Source organism: Convolutriloba macropyga, chromosome 15 (genome assembly GCF_964194025.1).
Source record: "Convolutriloba macropyga chromosome 15, txConMacr16.3, whole genome shotgun sequence".
Classification (NCBI taxonomy): Eukaryota; Metazoa; Xenacoelomorpha; order Acoela; family Convolutidae; genus Convolutriloba; species Convolutriloba macropyga.
The window spans coordinates 24,591,620-24,609,177 of NC_134482.1; the positions used below are offsets into that span (position 1 = coordinate 24,591,620).

General features: G+C 36.0%; 1 protein-coding gene across 4 annotated transcripts in view; it reads right to left on the reverse strand.

Annotated features, from left to right (window-relative positions):
- Positions 1–17,558, reverse strand: part of LOC142353971 (NPC intracellular cholesterol transporter 1-like) — a 97,813-nt gene that overhangs the window by 16,579 nt on the left and 63,676 nt on the right. For all 4 annotated transcript variants that reach the window (XM_075406210.1, XM_075406209.1, XM_075406208.1 and 1 more), the window contains 5 exons: positions 12,499–12,944; positions 10,907–11,137; positions 10,311–10,542; positions 8,730–8,843; positions 2,830–2,992 (listed from right to left, as the gene is read on the reverse strand). In XM_075406210.1, coding sequence (XP_075262325.1) covers positions 2,830–2,992; positions 8,730–8,843; positions 10,311–10,542; positions 10,907–11,137; positions 12,499–12,944 — 1,186 coding nt within the window. The remainder of the gene's footprint in view (positions 1–2,829; positions 2,993–8,729; positions 8,844–10,310; positions 10,543–10,906; positions 11,138–12,498; positions 12,945–17,558) is intronic.

Genomic DNA, 17,558 nt, shown 5'->3' on the forward strand with positions numbered 1-17,558 from the left:
GAACTTGAAATCCATTCAGTTGAAACAGTGAGTGAATTAAGTCAGAAGTCAAGCGTGCAAATCGTGACTTAATTAAAACAAAAAACGTGATCAAAAGGTAAAGCGAATTTTAAAAAGAGGAGAGCGCCTAAATAGTAGCCGTTTAGAGGAGGATGGCGGCTATTAAAAAATAACGTTGATGTATTAAAAGGATTGCAAGTTGGCGCAATTAGAACACAGATATATCATTTTAATAGTACTCAAGAGAACAAATGAAGTCAAATTGCCGCACGTAAAAAAAACTCGCTTTCAAAAACAGAACATTCGTTCCAATACATTTGTTCTCACTTTAAAAGTACTTTGAATAAACAATCTGACCTCAAGCTCAATCACTTTTTCGCTCCCTTTACTACTCCTGCCTGATTAAACTCAATACTCAAATTTCACTTCTCACAACCGAGAAAAAGCCGAAAAATGTGTGAACAGATCTTAAAAAAATAGGATAGCACACCAATAAAATCTACTTTGGATTGTAGAAAGACAGAAAACCAATACAATCCATTTCGTGGATAATAAAATTCACGAATACCGCAATATAGATTCGCTCAGCTTACAGCTTCGCAGCTATAATCAAAAAATTATGGGAGGGGGACAAACTCAAAACTATACATTTACACAACTTATGCCTTTCATTGATTCCAATAAACCGTACATTCAACAAAGCGTAATGCTCCTCACAGACTAGCAGAGCAAACTAATACAATCAGGGCTTCGCCAGTTTGTCCACTTCTATGGAGGAAAAGTCAAATCTATCAGAAGCAAAAACAGTCAAACAAAAAGATTGCATCAAAAGCAATCCGTATCGGTAATACGTACCGGAAAGGTGAAAACTGTGAAAAAAAAAATTACCCAAACAAACAGATAAATTCTTAAACAACAACGAACTTTACTGCCTCATATTACTATGGAAAATATAAATGCAGACAAATTTTTTTGGGGAGTATTTGGGAAGCAAAACAAACCGAATGAACCAATTGCTGAAACCAGCCATTTTTATTATTTTTAGTATTAAGTTATTTATTATAGTTGCAGGCTTAAATTCTTGAAGAGAGCAATTAGCTCACATAAAAACAACAAATTCAAACGTGGAAAAAATTGATCGTGAAGTCAAATCACTCAAGCGGGTGAAACGATCTTCAGGAACAAAAAGCTCAAACAAAATTTTACAAATAAAAACAAAAATGACGACAATGATTGCTTATGACAGGACTATAATTGCTACATACTTCGTTTGAGAGCAATTAAAAATTTTGGGAATATACAGTATCAAAGTCACAAAAAACAATAGTCACGAACTCGGAACAAAAATTATGTTCACCATATTATGTCTCATTAGCAACCAATAACACCTGTCGATTATGATACTAACTGATGAGACAACAGGAACTATAACAAAAGGGGTAAAACTTTAATATTCAATGAAACGTTATGACAATAATTAGTGGCAAAGTCATGACATAGCCCGCAAATTGCCCAAAAAGCCGTCGTTAACGCGCTTGACGCACATTGGGAGATAGAAATTATTTTTCTAGGTACCAAAGTGTTTTTATTTGGTGTGTAAATTCTGTATGTTCGGTTATATTCTAAAATTACACTTAATTCAGCCTCTAAACTGAAGGCTATTAGGCATAACACTAATGCTAGTTAGCAATCACTTCAATGAAATTTGATAACCTAATGCATTATGGCTTAATGAACGGGATTTATATGTTTATACCGTTTCTTTTGATTTTGCTCTTCTGACTTTGACCGTATTCACTACATTACGTAAATCAGTACATGAAAGAACTTGAAATCCATTCAGTTGAAACAGTGAGTGAATTAAGTCAGAAGTCAAGCGTGCAAATCGTGACTTAATAAAAACAAAAAACGTGATCAAAAGGTAAAGCGAATTTTAAAAAGAGGAGAGCGCCTAAATAGTAGCCGTTTAGAGGAGGATGGCGGCTATTAAAAAATAACGTTGATGTATTAAAACGATTGCAAGATGGCGCAATTAAAACACAGATGTATCAATTTAATTGTACTCAAGAGAACAAATGAAGTCAAATTGCCTCACGTAACAAAATTCGATTCCAAAATAAAACATTTGTTCTCTCTTTAAAAGTACTTTGAATGAAAAATGAGACCTCAGACCCACTCACTTTTCCGCTCCCTTATTACTTCAGCATGAATAAAATTATTACTCAAATTTCACTGAGAAAACCATTTTTAAAAAAATCAGATAAAAAAATAGGAAAAAAACAGAAAATCAATGTCAAAATGCCGCATGTGAACGAAAAATCCACTAGCGAGATATTAAAATTTAATTCAAACAAAAAAATTAGGCTTAGAATGAGCTGTGAATGGATTGGGAAAACCATTTTGAAAAAAACTGATCCAAAAAATCGAAAAAACAGTAAAAATCAGAGTGAAATTGCCGCATGTGAACAAAAAACCACTACTGAGAAACCGAATTTTTGTTCAAACACCGTTTTCTCACTCTACTTTAAAATTAGAGCGAAAAGAATTCACGCCGCAAAACCACTCGCTTTCGCTCCATTTCCTGTTTCGGCGTGACCAAAATCACCACTCCAAAATCATGAAAATGTGTGAACAGATCTTAAAAAAAAGACAGCGCCCCAATACAATTCAAATTCTTTGAATTGTAAAAAAACTAAGAGAAGGCCAATAATAGCCCCAGCTATCGCTGTGGGGCTATTAATAATACCGCAATCGATATTTACGATGGCATCTCAAAATTTTGATCAAATAGGTCTGAACATGTAGTTAAAATTACCAAGAGTCACTAACCTATGTAACTGAGGACTATAGGAAGGAAGGCTAGACCGTGGGCTGCTCCGAATATCACAATACCCAGGTACATTCGGAAGTAGAACACTTTGAATAGCTGCGAGTTGGAGAAGCCCAGCACCAGAATGCCACCCAGCTTAGTCAAGGTGATGCCACTCAGCACCTGAAATGGTATGTATGATTTATAATTTTTTGAAGTTATAATCGTATTTTCCCCTTGTCATGACAGTACTATTCCCATGTCTCTTTTGGTTATACTTACCATAAACAGAGCCAGCAAATTGCCGGAAAATAGCCGCAGTTAACGCACATCTGAATTGAAACAGAAACATATCCGGCAGATTGCCGGAAAATAGCTGCCGTTGATTCCAATAAGCATTATTGGGATTGAAAGCATAGATATTGAAAAAAAAAGATTTTTGTTCAAAAACATTTTTAAGTCCGATTTATTTTGATGGCATTTCTTCGTAGTTGAACATACTTCTGTTTCTTAGAGAGAGGCTACAGGGGCTACTATCAATACCAATAAGCATAAGAGATGGTAACTAAGACTTATAGGAACGACGTTCAAATAGCGGGAATCTAAAATTGGGCTTTATGGGTTTATCCCGTTTCTATTTCTGACTTCAATTTTTATACTGACTCTGTTCATTTTGAATTGCTTTGCTGAGCAACTGATGTTCAAATTCACTTCTAGCAGAATGAGAGAAGAGAGAAACTAGCCTAGAGAAGTCAAAAGATTTCACGCAAAAAGTCGAAAAAGCGGCAAAATGGTAAAGCGAAAAAAAGTTCGACGAAGTAAAAAAACATAGCAGGACAAGTCCTGACGTACAATTCAAAGAATTTTCATTGACTAAACAGAAAAAACTAGACCCAGAACTGGACTATGAACTAATTGAGAAAATAATTTTTAAAAAAATCAGATAAAAAATAAGAAAAAAAAAACAAAAAATCAATGTCAAAATGCAGCATGTGAACACAAAAAACCACTAGCGAGAAATGAAAATTTAATTCAAACAAAAAACTAGGCCTAGAATGGCTGTGAATGGATTGGGAAAACCATTTAGAAAAAAATCCGATTCGAAAAATCGAAAAAAAACAGTAAAAATCAGAGTGAAATTGCCGCATGTGAACAAAAAACCACTACCGAGAAACCGAATTTTTGTTCAAACACCGTTATCTCACTCTACTTTATAATTAGAGCAAAAAATTCACGCCGCAAAACCACTTGCTTTTTCGCTCCATTTACTGTTTCGGCGTGACCAAAATCACTACTCCAATTTGACTTCAAAAATCATGAAAATGTGTGAACAGATCTTTAAAAAAAAGACAGCGCCCCAATACAATTCAAATTCTTTGAATTGTAAAAAAATAGGAGCGCTATAATAGCCGGCTGAGTAGATGAGGGCGGCTATTAAAAAGATGAGATAAAAAATTGACAGAATTTGTTCTAAGTGTTCTAATTTTAAAAAGTGTTCTAATTTGGTGTACAAATGCAGTTAGATTCTAAACTTATATTTAATTCAGCTTTTACGATGAAGGATTTTGATTTTACCCTTGACCACATTCACTACATTGCGTAATTCAATGGGTGAAAGAATTCAAAATCAGTTGTAATAGTGCGAGAGGTAGGAGTCAAAAATGAAAGTCGCGACTTGTGTAAAACGAAAACATAACTGACGCACGTCGGGCGAATTGCTTTAAAACGGCTGGCTTCGACAGTCGCAAAGTAAGGTTAAGGAAGGCTAGCTTCAGCTTAATTGTCTGGGGTGAAGTGGGGGGGATGAAGGGGTCGTCAAACTCTAAGACCTCCCTTCACACCATGAATTTATGTCTTCGAACCTCCCTTCACACCATGAATTTATGTCTTCGAAACAGTTTCGTTGAATTGCATACTTAGAGTATAGTAAAAACAAGGGCTCTAAGAGCCCTTAATGTCCTCAACGCACTACCGGTGATCCTGTTTTTGAGGACAAAATGTCAAACGCGTCAGACGAAAAACCGATCAAGCGAAAAATCGAAAATGTGGTCAAGCGAAAGACCACAGGACTTAACATAATTGCTACAAACGTCATTTGAGAGCAATTAAATGTGATCATAAATTGAAACGAATAAAAAACATAGCGGGACTGACAAAATTATCAACTTCATGATACCATTCAGTATGAAATAACAAACGGAGGAAACAAATTATCACGGAAAAGGCTATTTAACAAAATATTTTTATGGAACTTTTCATAAGATGCGATTCCAAAAGCTTTGTTTATAATAGCATGACCGGTAGCATTTAAGTAAGCAATAGAATATCGAATGATGGGGAATCATAACAAACAATTCATCGAAAAAGGAGAAAAACCGAGCAAACAAAGAATTAAGGGATAAAATCTAACAAGTTTGTGTATTTGTTTACAATCCGTTAAATATTTTTATATTCTCTCTAAAAATTGCCAAGTTTTGAACAAAGCATGAGATGTCATATTCTGGAAAAAATTGTTCTTTGCCGCTTTTATTAGCTGCCCCCAGATACCCTTTAGTGACACGCACTCAATTGTCTTAATCCTTGAATTAAAGTAAAGAAAAGTCAATTTCAGATTGAGGAAAAATTTTTTGAGAGATCAAGTCACGTGTGTGAATCACTCGAATGAACAAAAAAAATCTCCACTTAAAATGAAAAATAACGTCACGCACGCAATTCCGCTGAAATTGCATGAACGAATGAATAAAAAACAGTTTTGGAGTGATTGTGACGTCATATGGTCGTAACGAAAACTTGCCGACGAAATAAAAAAAACAAGAGAAGGCCAAACAATAGTTTCAGTTATCGCTTTGCCGCTATTGATAAAGGTTTTTAACACATCTAAAAGAACAGTTCCTGTTGATTCATTGGTCACCCACAAGACACCCAAACGTACTGAAAAACACTTAAAACAAAAGTAAAAACTGCAGAATGTTTTATTTAATAACAATATGTGCTATCAAATTTTTAAACGTTCTCACTCAGTAGCAATAACTCCACAAACAACCGTAATCAAAACATTTAAACAAAAAACATCATTAAAACCAGAAGAGTTAGGCAAAAAAACTGTTTGTTTTAAGGCTTATTTACTCCATCCAAAACAATCTTGAATTGATTTTTAACAAAAAAAGGCCGCTAAAATCAACACGAAACTAATCTCAACAAAAAAATAACCCAGACACTAGAAACATGAAAAAGAGTACAAAAACCGCTGGAAACGGCGTATACAACTATTAAGACTTAAAATGAAAAAAAATGACACAAATTTCGACGCACTTATCATTTGAATTTTACTAATAAGTTGCCTGAGTTCAGCTGCTTGAAATTACGATTGAGAGAGAATTTTAGGTCACGCAAAACGCAAGTCGAGGGCGTAAAAGTTACTCGAAATGTCCAAAAGACGGTCAAGCAAAAATTTTTCATAACATAGCCGGCAAGTTGCCGCAAAATAGCCGCCGTTGACCAGCTTGACTCACATTCTCACATTGGGATTGAAACAGGAAAAGAAAAAAAAAGAGGAGATAAATTGACCAGATTTTTTTCTGTTTTATAATGTCAAAAAGTGTTCTAATTTGGCGTGCAGTTTCAGTTGGATTCTAAAACTATACTTAATTCAGCTTCTAAACTAAAAGCTATTAAGCTTAACGATAATCTCAGATAGCAATCGCTCTAATGGACTTTGATAACCTAGTGCATTATGACTTAATGACCAAGCTTTACCGAATTATCCCGTTTCTTTGATTTTGCTCGTTTGACATTTACCGTATTCACTACATTGCGTTATTCAATGCGTGAAAGAATTTAAATTCCATTCAGTTGAAACAGTGAGGTCACGAGCGAATTAAAACAAACATAGCATAAGTCCTGAATTACAATAGAAAGAATTGAATAACTACGGACCTGACTATTAACATTTTACCAGCATGATCGGCCGATGATAGACGACAACGCCCTTACCCTATATGCGCAAAAATGCACGAAAAAAAATCTAAAAACTATTTTTTTCCAATTAGAATAGTATATAAAATCTAAAAATATATACTACTCTAATTGAAAAAATCTTGAATATAAAATCTAGAATAATAAAATCTAAAAACAATCAGAACTTTTTTCAATTAGAAATATATTGAATCTGCACCACCGCTAAATATGGAAAAGCAAAACATAGTCGCCAAAGTGCCGGAAAATAACCGCCGTTGACCCACTTGACGCACATTGGGATTGAAACAGAAACATGGCCGGCAAATTGCCGGATAATAGCCGCCGTTGATCCGCCTGACGCCAATTGGGAGTGAAAAAAGGACAAAAATTAAGAGACAGAAATTGACAGAAGTTTTCTAAGTGTCGAAGCGTTCTTATTTGGTATGTAGGTTCTGCATATTCGGTTGGATTCTAAAAACATACCCTGCAGATTGCCGGAAAATAGCCGCCGTTGATTCCCATAACTCTATTGGGATTGAAAGAAAAGAAAATATCAACAAAAATTGATTTTTGTACAAAACCATTTTTAAGTGCGATTTACTTTGATGTCATTTCGTAATTGAACATACTCTTGTCTCTCAGTGAGAGGCTACAGGGTCCAGTAACAATACCAATAAGCATTATAGATAGTAACTAAAACTTATGAGAAAGTTCAAGTACCGGGCATCTAAAAATGGGCTTTATGGGTTTATCCCGTTTCTATTTCCGACTTTGATTTTTTTATACTTTTTATTTTTTATTTCCTCATTTTGAGTTGCTATGCTGGGCAGCTGCTGTTTAAAAGGACTTTGAGCAGAATGACAGAAGAGTGAAACTAGCCTAGAGAAATCAAAAAGATTTCACGCAAAATGTCGAAAAAGCGGCAAAAAGGTAAAGCGAAAAAAAGTTCGACGAAGTAAAAAAAAAATAGGAGCGCTATAATAGCCGGCTCAGAAAATGATGGCGGCTATTAATTAAACTTAATTCAGCTTCTAAACTGAAGGCTCTTAACGGTAATAGCACTCCCAGCTAGCAATCGCTTTAACTGACTTTGATAACCTAATGCATTTAATGACCGTGCTTTATATCTTCATCCCGATTCTTTTGACTTTGACCGTATTCAATACGTTAGGTAATATTAGGTAATTCAATACGTGCAAAAATTTTAAATCCATTCACTTGAAACATTGAGTGAAGTAAGTCAGAAGTCAGGCGTGAAAATCGAGACTTATGTAAAACGTGATCAAAAGATAAAGCGAATTAAAAAAAGAAGAGCGCCTAAATAATAGCCGTTGAGAAGCTGACGGCGGCTATTAATAATTGCTTCTCTTCGAGAGCAATTGAAAACTGCTTCGAAAAAGCCGCACGTGATCATAAAACTTTGCTCCCTTAGCGATTTTTTTTACCTACCTTTCTCGCTCTCTCAAAAAAAAATCGGCGTTGAGAAAAACCATTCTTATCTCTGCTCTTCAATCCGCTCAGTCGTTTGAACTAAACACTTAGTTTTTACTTGCGGCAATGACTAACATCCTGCTGCAAATACACTCCAAAAATTACCGATTAAAAAGGCGCCCCACTATTACTCCTCTTCCAGCCGTAAAAAAGGAGAGCGCCTATATAATGCCGTCGAGAGTCTGACGGCGGCTATTAAACAGAGCAAAGGAACGAAAATTTTGCTTAGACGGACTGCTGAAAAAAGCTAATTCTTTACGGACAACACTGTCGTGTTGATATTATTGAGAAAATTAGTTTTAGTTGAGGTCATTACTGCCTCTGCGTTGAATTTTGTGAAGTGCAAAAATGTTCCTTTTATTCAAGCCAAATCTCAATTTCCCAATCGAGTAAAGTCGAGTAGGTAAAAGAATTTAAGATTGTTCTCGAACATGCTAGCACAAGATTAAAATAATGCAGTCGAAGTACTCACGGAGCTGCCCATTTCCAGTAAGGACTCCCTTGCTCTTTGGAGTCGGGAGGGATTAGGGTTGACAGCAAATGTTCTCACTGTATGGGCTGAGAACTCTACGCTTATACCAACGGCCTGAAATATGATAATTCCATTATGACTGATAGTGTTACATCAAGTGTACGGACTAATTCGAAAATATACATACATTACCGCTGAATAGCAGCATAATTATTTTCACTTCGAACATGAAATAAATATCAGGGGACAAAAGCAACAGATCGATTAGAACATAACCGACTAACGTTGGGCGAATTGCTCTCAAACGACCGGCGAGCGGTTAGCTTCACCAGTAGCTAGCCACGGTTTATAGAGGCTACCTTTAGCTTGATTCGACTCTGCAACTTTTAGTTTTCCAGCCTTGTTAGTAAATAAATCAAATAAAAAACTGATATCTTAAACATTTGCAAAATACTGCAAAATTTAAAAGAAAAGCTTCCAAATTTCGCAGTGAAAATGTCCAAAAACTATTTTTGTCTCTTGAGTTATGTCAAGTAACCCATCTGCAAGACTTGAAAAGCTTCGTTGGCCAGAAATGATTGTTAAACTCAGAAAAGGACAAAAACATTCAAAAATTTTGAAAACAGTGGCAAATTTTAACAAAATATTGCTAAAATTCAAGATATTAAAACCTAAAAATGACAAAAATTCAAAAAAGCTTAAAAAATTGCAAGTTGCAAAAAACTGATAAAATTTGTGATAATAAAAGTTGAAAACTAATCAATGGCCAGAAACATTTTCCATTAACTTATTATCAAACCCTAACGGAGATTTTCTGTTAGGCTGAAAAACCTGAATAATGACAAAAAATGTCCAAAAAAAATGAACAAATGAAAGTTTTGTAAAAAGAAATGTTAAAATTCGTGGTGTCGAAATCTTGAAAAACATTCCATTAGATTTAGAAACTATACAGTAAAACATTGTCAAACCCTAGATGAGGTTCCTCGGCTCTTGAGGCTGGAGAAACCTAAAAACCGATAAAAATTTCAAAAAAATTTTGAAAAAATGCTTTTTTATCAAAAAAGCATTTTTTGACACCTAGGGGTTTCTTGACACCTAGGGCTGAAAGAACTAAAAAAAAGAAAAAAATTTTCAAAAAGCTTGAAAATTAGGAAACTTAGTATAAAATTGTGTTTTTGCGAGCGGTTGTTCGTCAGTAGCCACGGGGGGGGGGGGGGGGGGGGGGCAACAGTGTGGGCAAAAGTGGGGTGGGCGCAACAGCGCGGTGAGGGGTGGGGGCAAAAGTGGGGGGGGGGGGGTCAACAGTGGGGGTGTCTTCAACCCCTAAGATCCGCCCTTCACACCATAAGTCTCCAGAACAGTTTGAGCTGAAACAGAGCTGAAACGCTCTAACAGCACTTAATGCCTTCTGGGCGCTACCTGTTTATCCCATTTTTGAGGACGAAAAGTCAAAAGCATCAGACGAAAGATGGGTCAAGCGAAAAATCGCATGAAAAGACCGACAGGACTAATATGATTGCTACAAACTTCGTTTGAGAGCAATTAAAAAGTAAAAAAAGTTTGGATAATTTGATTTGTTACCATGACTAGATTGACGAGGGATATTGCGTTGAGAGAGATGTCCCAGAGGTACATGAGACCACACATGGACACTATGATCATGAGGATCGTCACCCCCACAAACACAGCACTCACAATGTCTAATCCAAGGAGGAAGAAAGTGACGAGGAAGATGGACATGAGAGACACTGACATGTTTACTAAAGTGTCTCTCACTATCGTCACGTACTGCTCATAGAACACGTAGAATACCCTTCAACACATCAAAGTAATGCTTTATCAACATTCACTACTTGCAGTTTTGAATCATTCTTTTTCCATTCAACTTTTTATCAGACTTGAAATTCTCTGTGTATTTCTCATACGACTAGAGACCTTATATGTCCACCAGCTATCAATATCGCCAATTCCTATCCGCTGAACACTCTTCCTCATCATACACAACAAAATTAAATTATAGAGTCATTACTTCGATCGATTTTTTTTCCAAATAACTAATACCAAGTTGGTTGCAACAACACCTGGTTAAACTCACTAACTTCATTATTATTATTAGTAGTATACACAAATCTTGATCAAATAAAAACTCAAAAAACTCGCTGCTTTTGTCAACTTACGAGTATGGATAGACCTCAACTCCAAGTGTTTGTGATATTTTGGCAGCCAAACCACGTGACTCCATAAGTGCCTCTGTGAAGTCGGATGAGGTCCTCAGTGCAGTGTGATATGTCATGAAATAGCTGGCCACCACAGCGTCCCCAACAGTATCTGGGCTATTGTCACTCTGGACATAGGGGGGATTTGGCACCGTCTTTAGAGAGACTGCACTCGAATAGGCTGCTTTACCACTGCAGAACAGAACACATATTACTGTTGGTTAAATATATGTCGCAATTTTATCGAAAATTAAGGCCAACTAACTGATGGTTCATTCATTCCATTAAGATTGGAATTGAAGAAAGGAACCAAGGAGATCAAAAAGGATTTTAATTCAAAATTAATTGCGATCATCTGAGAAATAAGATTTGAGCTTTGAACGGCTGCAAATTTTGCCTGAAAGCAGGTAAAATAGATTCCCACTGAATAATATTCCCGTATTTTCTCCAGAGTCATTCATGAAATTAAAAGATCTCAATGTTCAAACATACCCGGCAGATTGCCGGAAAATAGCCGCCGTTGATTCCAATAAGCATGATTGGGATTGAACGAATAGAATATATTGAAAAAAGATTTTTGTACAAAAATATTTTTTAAGTCCGATTTATTTTGATGGCATTTCGTAGTTGAACATACTTCTGTTTCTTAGAGAGAGGCTACAGGGGCTACTATCAACACCAATAAGCATTAGAGGTGGTAACTAAGACTTATAGGAACGACGTTCAAATAGCGGGCATCTAAAATTGGTCTTTATGGGTTTATCCCGTTTCTATTTCTGACTTCAATTTTTTATACCGACTCTGTTCATTTTGAATTGCTTTGCTTAGCAACTGATGTTCAAATTCACTTTTAGCAGAATGAGAGAAGAGAGAAACTAGCCTAGAGAAGTCAAAAAGATTTCACGCAAAATGTCGAAAAAGCGGCAAAATGGTAAAGCGAAAAAAGTTTGACGAAGTAAAAAAACATAGCAGGACAAGTCCTGACGTACAATTCCAAGAATTTTCGTTGACTAAATAGACAACTAGACCAAGAACGGACTATGAATTGATTGGAAAAACCATTTAGAAAAAAATCCGATACAAAAATCTAAAAAACTGTAAAAATCAAAGTGAAATTGCCGCATGTGAACAAAAAACCAATAGCGCGAAAGCGAATTTTTGTTCAAACACCGTTTTCTCACTCTACTTCAAAATTAGAGAGAAAAAAATTCACGCCGCAAAACCACTCGCTTTTTCGCTCCACTTCCTGTTTCGGCGTGACCAAAATCACTACTCCAATTTGACTTCAAAAATCATGAAAATGTGTGAACAGATCTTAAAAAAAAAGACAGCGCCCCAATACAATTCAAATTCTTTGAATTGTAAAAAAAATACGAGCGCAATAATAGCCGGCTGAGAAGATGAGGGCGGCTATTAATAAAGATCTCTATTTACTGCATAAGCAATCAAAATTAAAGGTCATCGAACAAGCAAGCTTTTTGTACAGTCTTAACAATGACTACATTACACGATTATTTGTCCTATGATAAAGAAAGAAATGATTTGTCACTAACGCCTTAGGACAGTCTTGTGATGGAATGTCGCTGAGGAAATAAGGCAGCAGGTTGTAGAACTGCCTCCCTTTCAAAACACCTCCGTCTATATTGCAACTCTTACAAGCCTTGGAAACAACTGAAGCGTTGCAGAACTCTTTGGAGCTTCCAAGTTCCTTCGAGTTAGTGGAATTAAATCTGCAGCACTTCGATTCGGGCTCACTCCAATCCATATAGTCATCAACCCACGAATTGGGCATTTTTGCTATCTTAGTTTTATTTTTCTCAGACGCTGCCATACTGATCTGTTCGACAATAGAGTTGGGACTGCAACCGCTAAGTGAGCAGACCAGTTTGCGTTTTTCTGGGTCGTCGTATGGAAAGGGTCCTTTGATCACAAAATAAACAGGGGATCCGACGTTGAGGTCTTCTGATATTGCCGCAAAGTAGTCTCGCATGTATGAGTCCTGTCAAGATAGTCCAAAATTTGTTAATGATTGATTGATGAGCAAAATTGCCATCCCGCAGCATATTTTGATCTCTCATTTATTATCGGATTACTACTCGAATATTTTGATACACTATACTTAATATACTTAAAAACTGGACGAACTTCCCTCTAATGACAGTTGGAGCCTAGCTGACAACAGCCCAAATACATATCAAGAATTGGTTCTGAGAAGAGTTGTTAACACAAGGGCATCAGAAGCTCAATAGAAAACATAACAGTCAGATTGCCGACGTTGGCATTAAAACTGCTAATTATGAGGAAAAAAATTGATCAAAAATGGTCAAACATTTAAGATTACGCACCGCCCTTCACGCCATCAATTTATGTCAAAACAGATTCAGTGAGGCGTAAGGCGCTAAGGGAGCTGCTCTGTCACTTAATGGCCTCCGGGCTTTATCCCTGTTTATCCCGTTTTTGAGGACGAAAAGACAAAAATGTCAGAACATACCCGGCAGATTGCCGGAAAATAGCCGCCGTTGATTCCAATAAGCATGATTGGGATTGAAATAACAGAAGATATTGAAAAAAAAACTTCTGTACAAAAACATTTTTTAAGTCCGATTTATTTTGATGGCATTTCGTAGTTGAACATACTTCTGTTTCTTAGAGAGAGGCTACAGGGGCTACTATCAATAACAATATAAGCATTAGAGACGGTAAATAAGACTTATAGGAACGACGTTCAAATAGCGGGCATCTAAAATTGGGCTTTATGGGTTTATCCCGTTTCTATTTCTGACATCCATTTTGTACTAACTCTGTTCACTTTGAATTGCTTTGCTGAGCAACTGATGTTCAAATTCACTTCTAGCCGAATGAGAGAAGAGAGAAAATAGCCTAGAGAAGTCAAAAAGATTTCACGCAAAATGTCGAAAAAGCGGCAAAATGGTAAAACGAAAAAAATTTCGACGAAGTAAAAAAACATAGCCGGCAGATTGCCGGAATAACTACGAAAGAATAGACCTGCGTGCCATATAATAGAGAGAGAAACAGATACAGATCTAAATTGAAAATTGACGCCGCTCAAAAAACTAGGCTAAAAACATTCAGCAATAAATTAATACAGCTTGTTAAAATTCATCCCACAGAAACCTCTTATTAGGAACCGTTACTGCACATAGGAGTTCCTTTGACCTTAAACAAATTCAAATTAAACTTGAGTTTTAAAGTGCAAAAGTCATTTTATTGAGTGAGGTAAGCCACTTGTGATCAAAATCTTGTCACGCAAAAAAACTTTTGCTAAAGAGAGTGAGAAATGACGTCACGCGCGCAAACGCCGTTAGTGAGAGGAAGAACTGATTCAGAAATTTGACTTTTTCAGCTTTGCGGTCTGAACAAATGTAAAACGAAAAAAGAGCGTCAGACGACGAAACAAAAAAAAAACCAAGAGCACCGCAATATAGCTACGCTCAGCTTACAGCTTCGCAGCTATAAACATAGCAGGACAAGTCCTGACGTACAATTCAAAGAATTTTCTTTGAGAAAACCAAAAACTAGACCTAGAACGGACTATGAGTGAATTGGGAAGCCCATTTTTAAAAAAAGATCAAAAAGTTTTTTTAAAAAAAACGAAATCAATGTCAAAATGCCGCATGCGAACAAAGAAACCACTCGCGAGAAATGGAAATTTGGTTCAAAAAACCAGGCCTAGAATGAACTATCAATGGATAGGGAAAACTCATTAGAAAACCAAAAAACCGAAAAAAAAACAGTAAAAATCAAAGTGAAATTGCCGCATGTGAACAAAAAACCACTAGCGAGAAAGCGAATTTTTGTTCAAACACCGTTTTCTCACTCTACTTTAAATTTAGAGCAAAAAAATTTCACGCCGCAAAACCACTCGCTTTTTCGCTCCACTTCCTGTTTCGGCGTGACCAAAATCACTACTCCAATTTGACTTCAAAAATCATGAAAATGTGTGAACAGATCTTTAAAAAAAAGACAGCGCCCCAATACAATTCAAATTCTTTGAATTGTAAAAAAATAGGAGCGCTATAATAGCCAGCTGAGTAGATGAGGGCGGCTATTAAAAAGAAAACCAGTAAAGCAATAAATCGCTTTAAGTTGGTTTTCAACTAAATATTGAAACCAGCCATTATTTTGCACAATTAAAATGCACAATATGGCTGCCTGAAATGGAGTTTTCAATCCTTATTTCGGCAGTGAAACCTTGACATTTGGGTCAATCAAACTTTTTCCCTGTATATTTTCAATCCAAATGTCAAAAACTCAACCCCTGAGTACAAGAAAAAAAATCTGTCCTGGCTTAAGATCTTTGAGAAGACCTGTCCTTGTTATATTGAAGCGTACGAACTATTAAAGCAACGTCAGAACACTATTACTAAAATAAAAACCAATACTGATTTGCATTACTACTCAATGCAAATCGGCTGAAATACTAGAATCAAATTTTTCACATTATTTCTTAGAACGTCTATAATTCGAGATTCCAAGAATTGAACAAAACCATAGCCCGCATTTGCAAAACAATATATACGTTTAACCCCACTGAGCGACGATGGGGTTTCATCCGCAGTTTCACTAGAAATTGGTGAAAACTTGGATTCAATAGCAATCTGCAATATACTCTAGGGAGCATTGCTGACTTAATGCACTAAGTTTTGATTTCGCCTTTTGACCAAAAGTGCTCAAGCAATTTAATGTGTTGAATGAATTTTAAATTCCATTGAGTTGAAACAGCGAGTCAGATACTTAAAAAAATGAAGGTGAAAGTAGTGACTTATGTAAAACGAAAAAGGTGATAGAAAAAAAACAAACTTAAAAACAGGACTACTGGAATACAATCAGAAAAATTGATTGAAAAACAGTGCTATCCTTTACGGCCAGCAGATGAATTGATTATTAGGAGCCAACAAAACAGTAGCACAAAATAGAGAAAACGAGAAATATTGGCATTAAATTGTAGATTTTTTGGTACCAGCGTTTTGAATACGGTTTATAAAAAAAATCAAGAAAGTGCGAACAAAAGAATTCGACTCCAAGAAAAATCTAGCAAGTACGAGACAAGTAGATGCAGTCAAAAACATCAAAAAATGACGAAGAAAATTTACAGCAAAAAACTGAAGATTAGAAGAAGATTCTTGGTGTTCACATCTTTTGGACTAAAATTGTCTACCGGGCAATTTGAAAATTTTTTTAAAAAAAACTGTCAATATCATAGCAACTTTTTAAAATACATCAGACCTCAAAACCAATTCATCGCAGAACCCACCAAAATTAAATTGCAGTTGAGCAAAACCTGAACATAACTGAACGTAAATGACCAAGGTCGGGCGAATTGCTATCAAAGGACCGGTTGGCTTCGGTAGTCTCTGGAAGCTACCAAATTACCTATTTCCAGGCCCTAAGAAGTTTCATTGGCCCCTATAGGACAAAACATGAAAATATCAGATTTTAAAATGAAAAATCTGCACATTTCTTTTAGAAAGTTGATTTAATTCCTTATACTATTATCTTCATAACTAATTAGTTGTCTCTGCAGACTATCCAGTTACCCACTCTGATGCCCTAAAAAAATTTTTTTGCCCATAAAATTTGAAACACTAAAAAAACATGACAAAGTTTTTTAAAATGAAAGATCTGCAAATTTTATTTAAGCTGCAAAAATTCGAGATACCAATATCTTCATAAATAACTAGTTGCCTTAACAGAGAATCGAGTTACTCATTTTAGTGCCATAAATAAGTTTAATTGACCCCTAAAGATTGAAGAATTACAACGAATGTCTAAATTTTTTCTCTGCTTCTGAATTTGTTCAACAGATTGACTTAAAAAAATTTTCCACGTGCCGCATTTAACTTCCTCTAAACATATTCCGTAAAAATAGAAGTCACCAATTCGAGTCGTAATAAAGACAGCGCACCAATACAAAAATTCTTCGGATTGTGCTAAATAATAGCTTTTGAGAGGCTGACGGGGGCTATTAATCATGTATTTTCTTTCTATATATTAAACGCGCGAGCTCTGAAACGGGAAAAAATGTTTGCATTTTAAAGGGGCCTCTCGAAGCTTACGTTTAAGGGCCGCATTGAGCAGCATGGTTAAGCGAACATATCGAGGAGGTCAATGACCTATAATGCTCAAAGTAGATGGCTGAGAACCGAACCTGGGACAAAATACTGTTAGTCAGGTGCAGTTACCACGAGGCTATGAAGGCTTGAAAGTATGCTCGCCCAGAGCAAAGATTTACTGACCTGGGTACTACGTGTTTTTTAATTGCTCCCGAACGAAGTTAGAAATATTTGTTGTAAACGTGTGTTTTGGCAAAGTTCTAGCTTTAAAGATTTTGCGGTACTCTAGAACACTCTTAGCTTTTAACTCAGTTTTTCACGCTTTACTGTTTGATGTTTGCGTGATCTCAGATGCTCTCAATCTGAACTATGGTTATTGATAAAATAGAAGCGGTTGTGAGAAACGGCGGTTTTTAGTTTCGTATTGTCTAATTTTCAGCTTTTATAGTAAACGAGCAGGCCCGCAAAGGCATCACAAGAAAAATCCTTCAACAGATTAGGTTTAAAGGAAATTAGGATTTCTGTTTCGAGCTAACTCC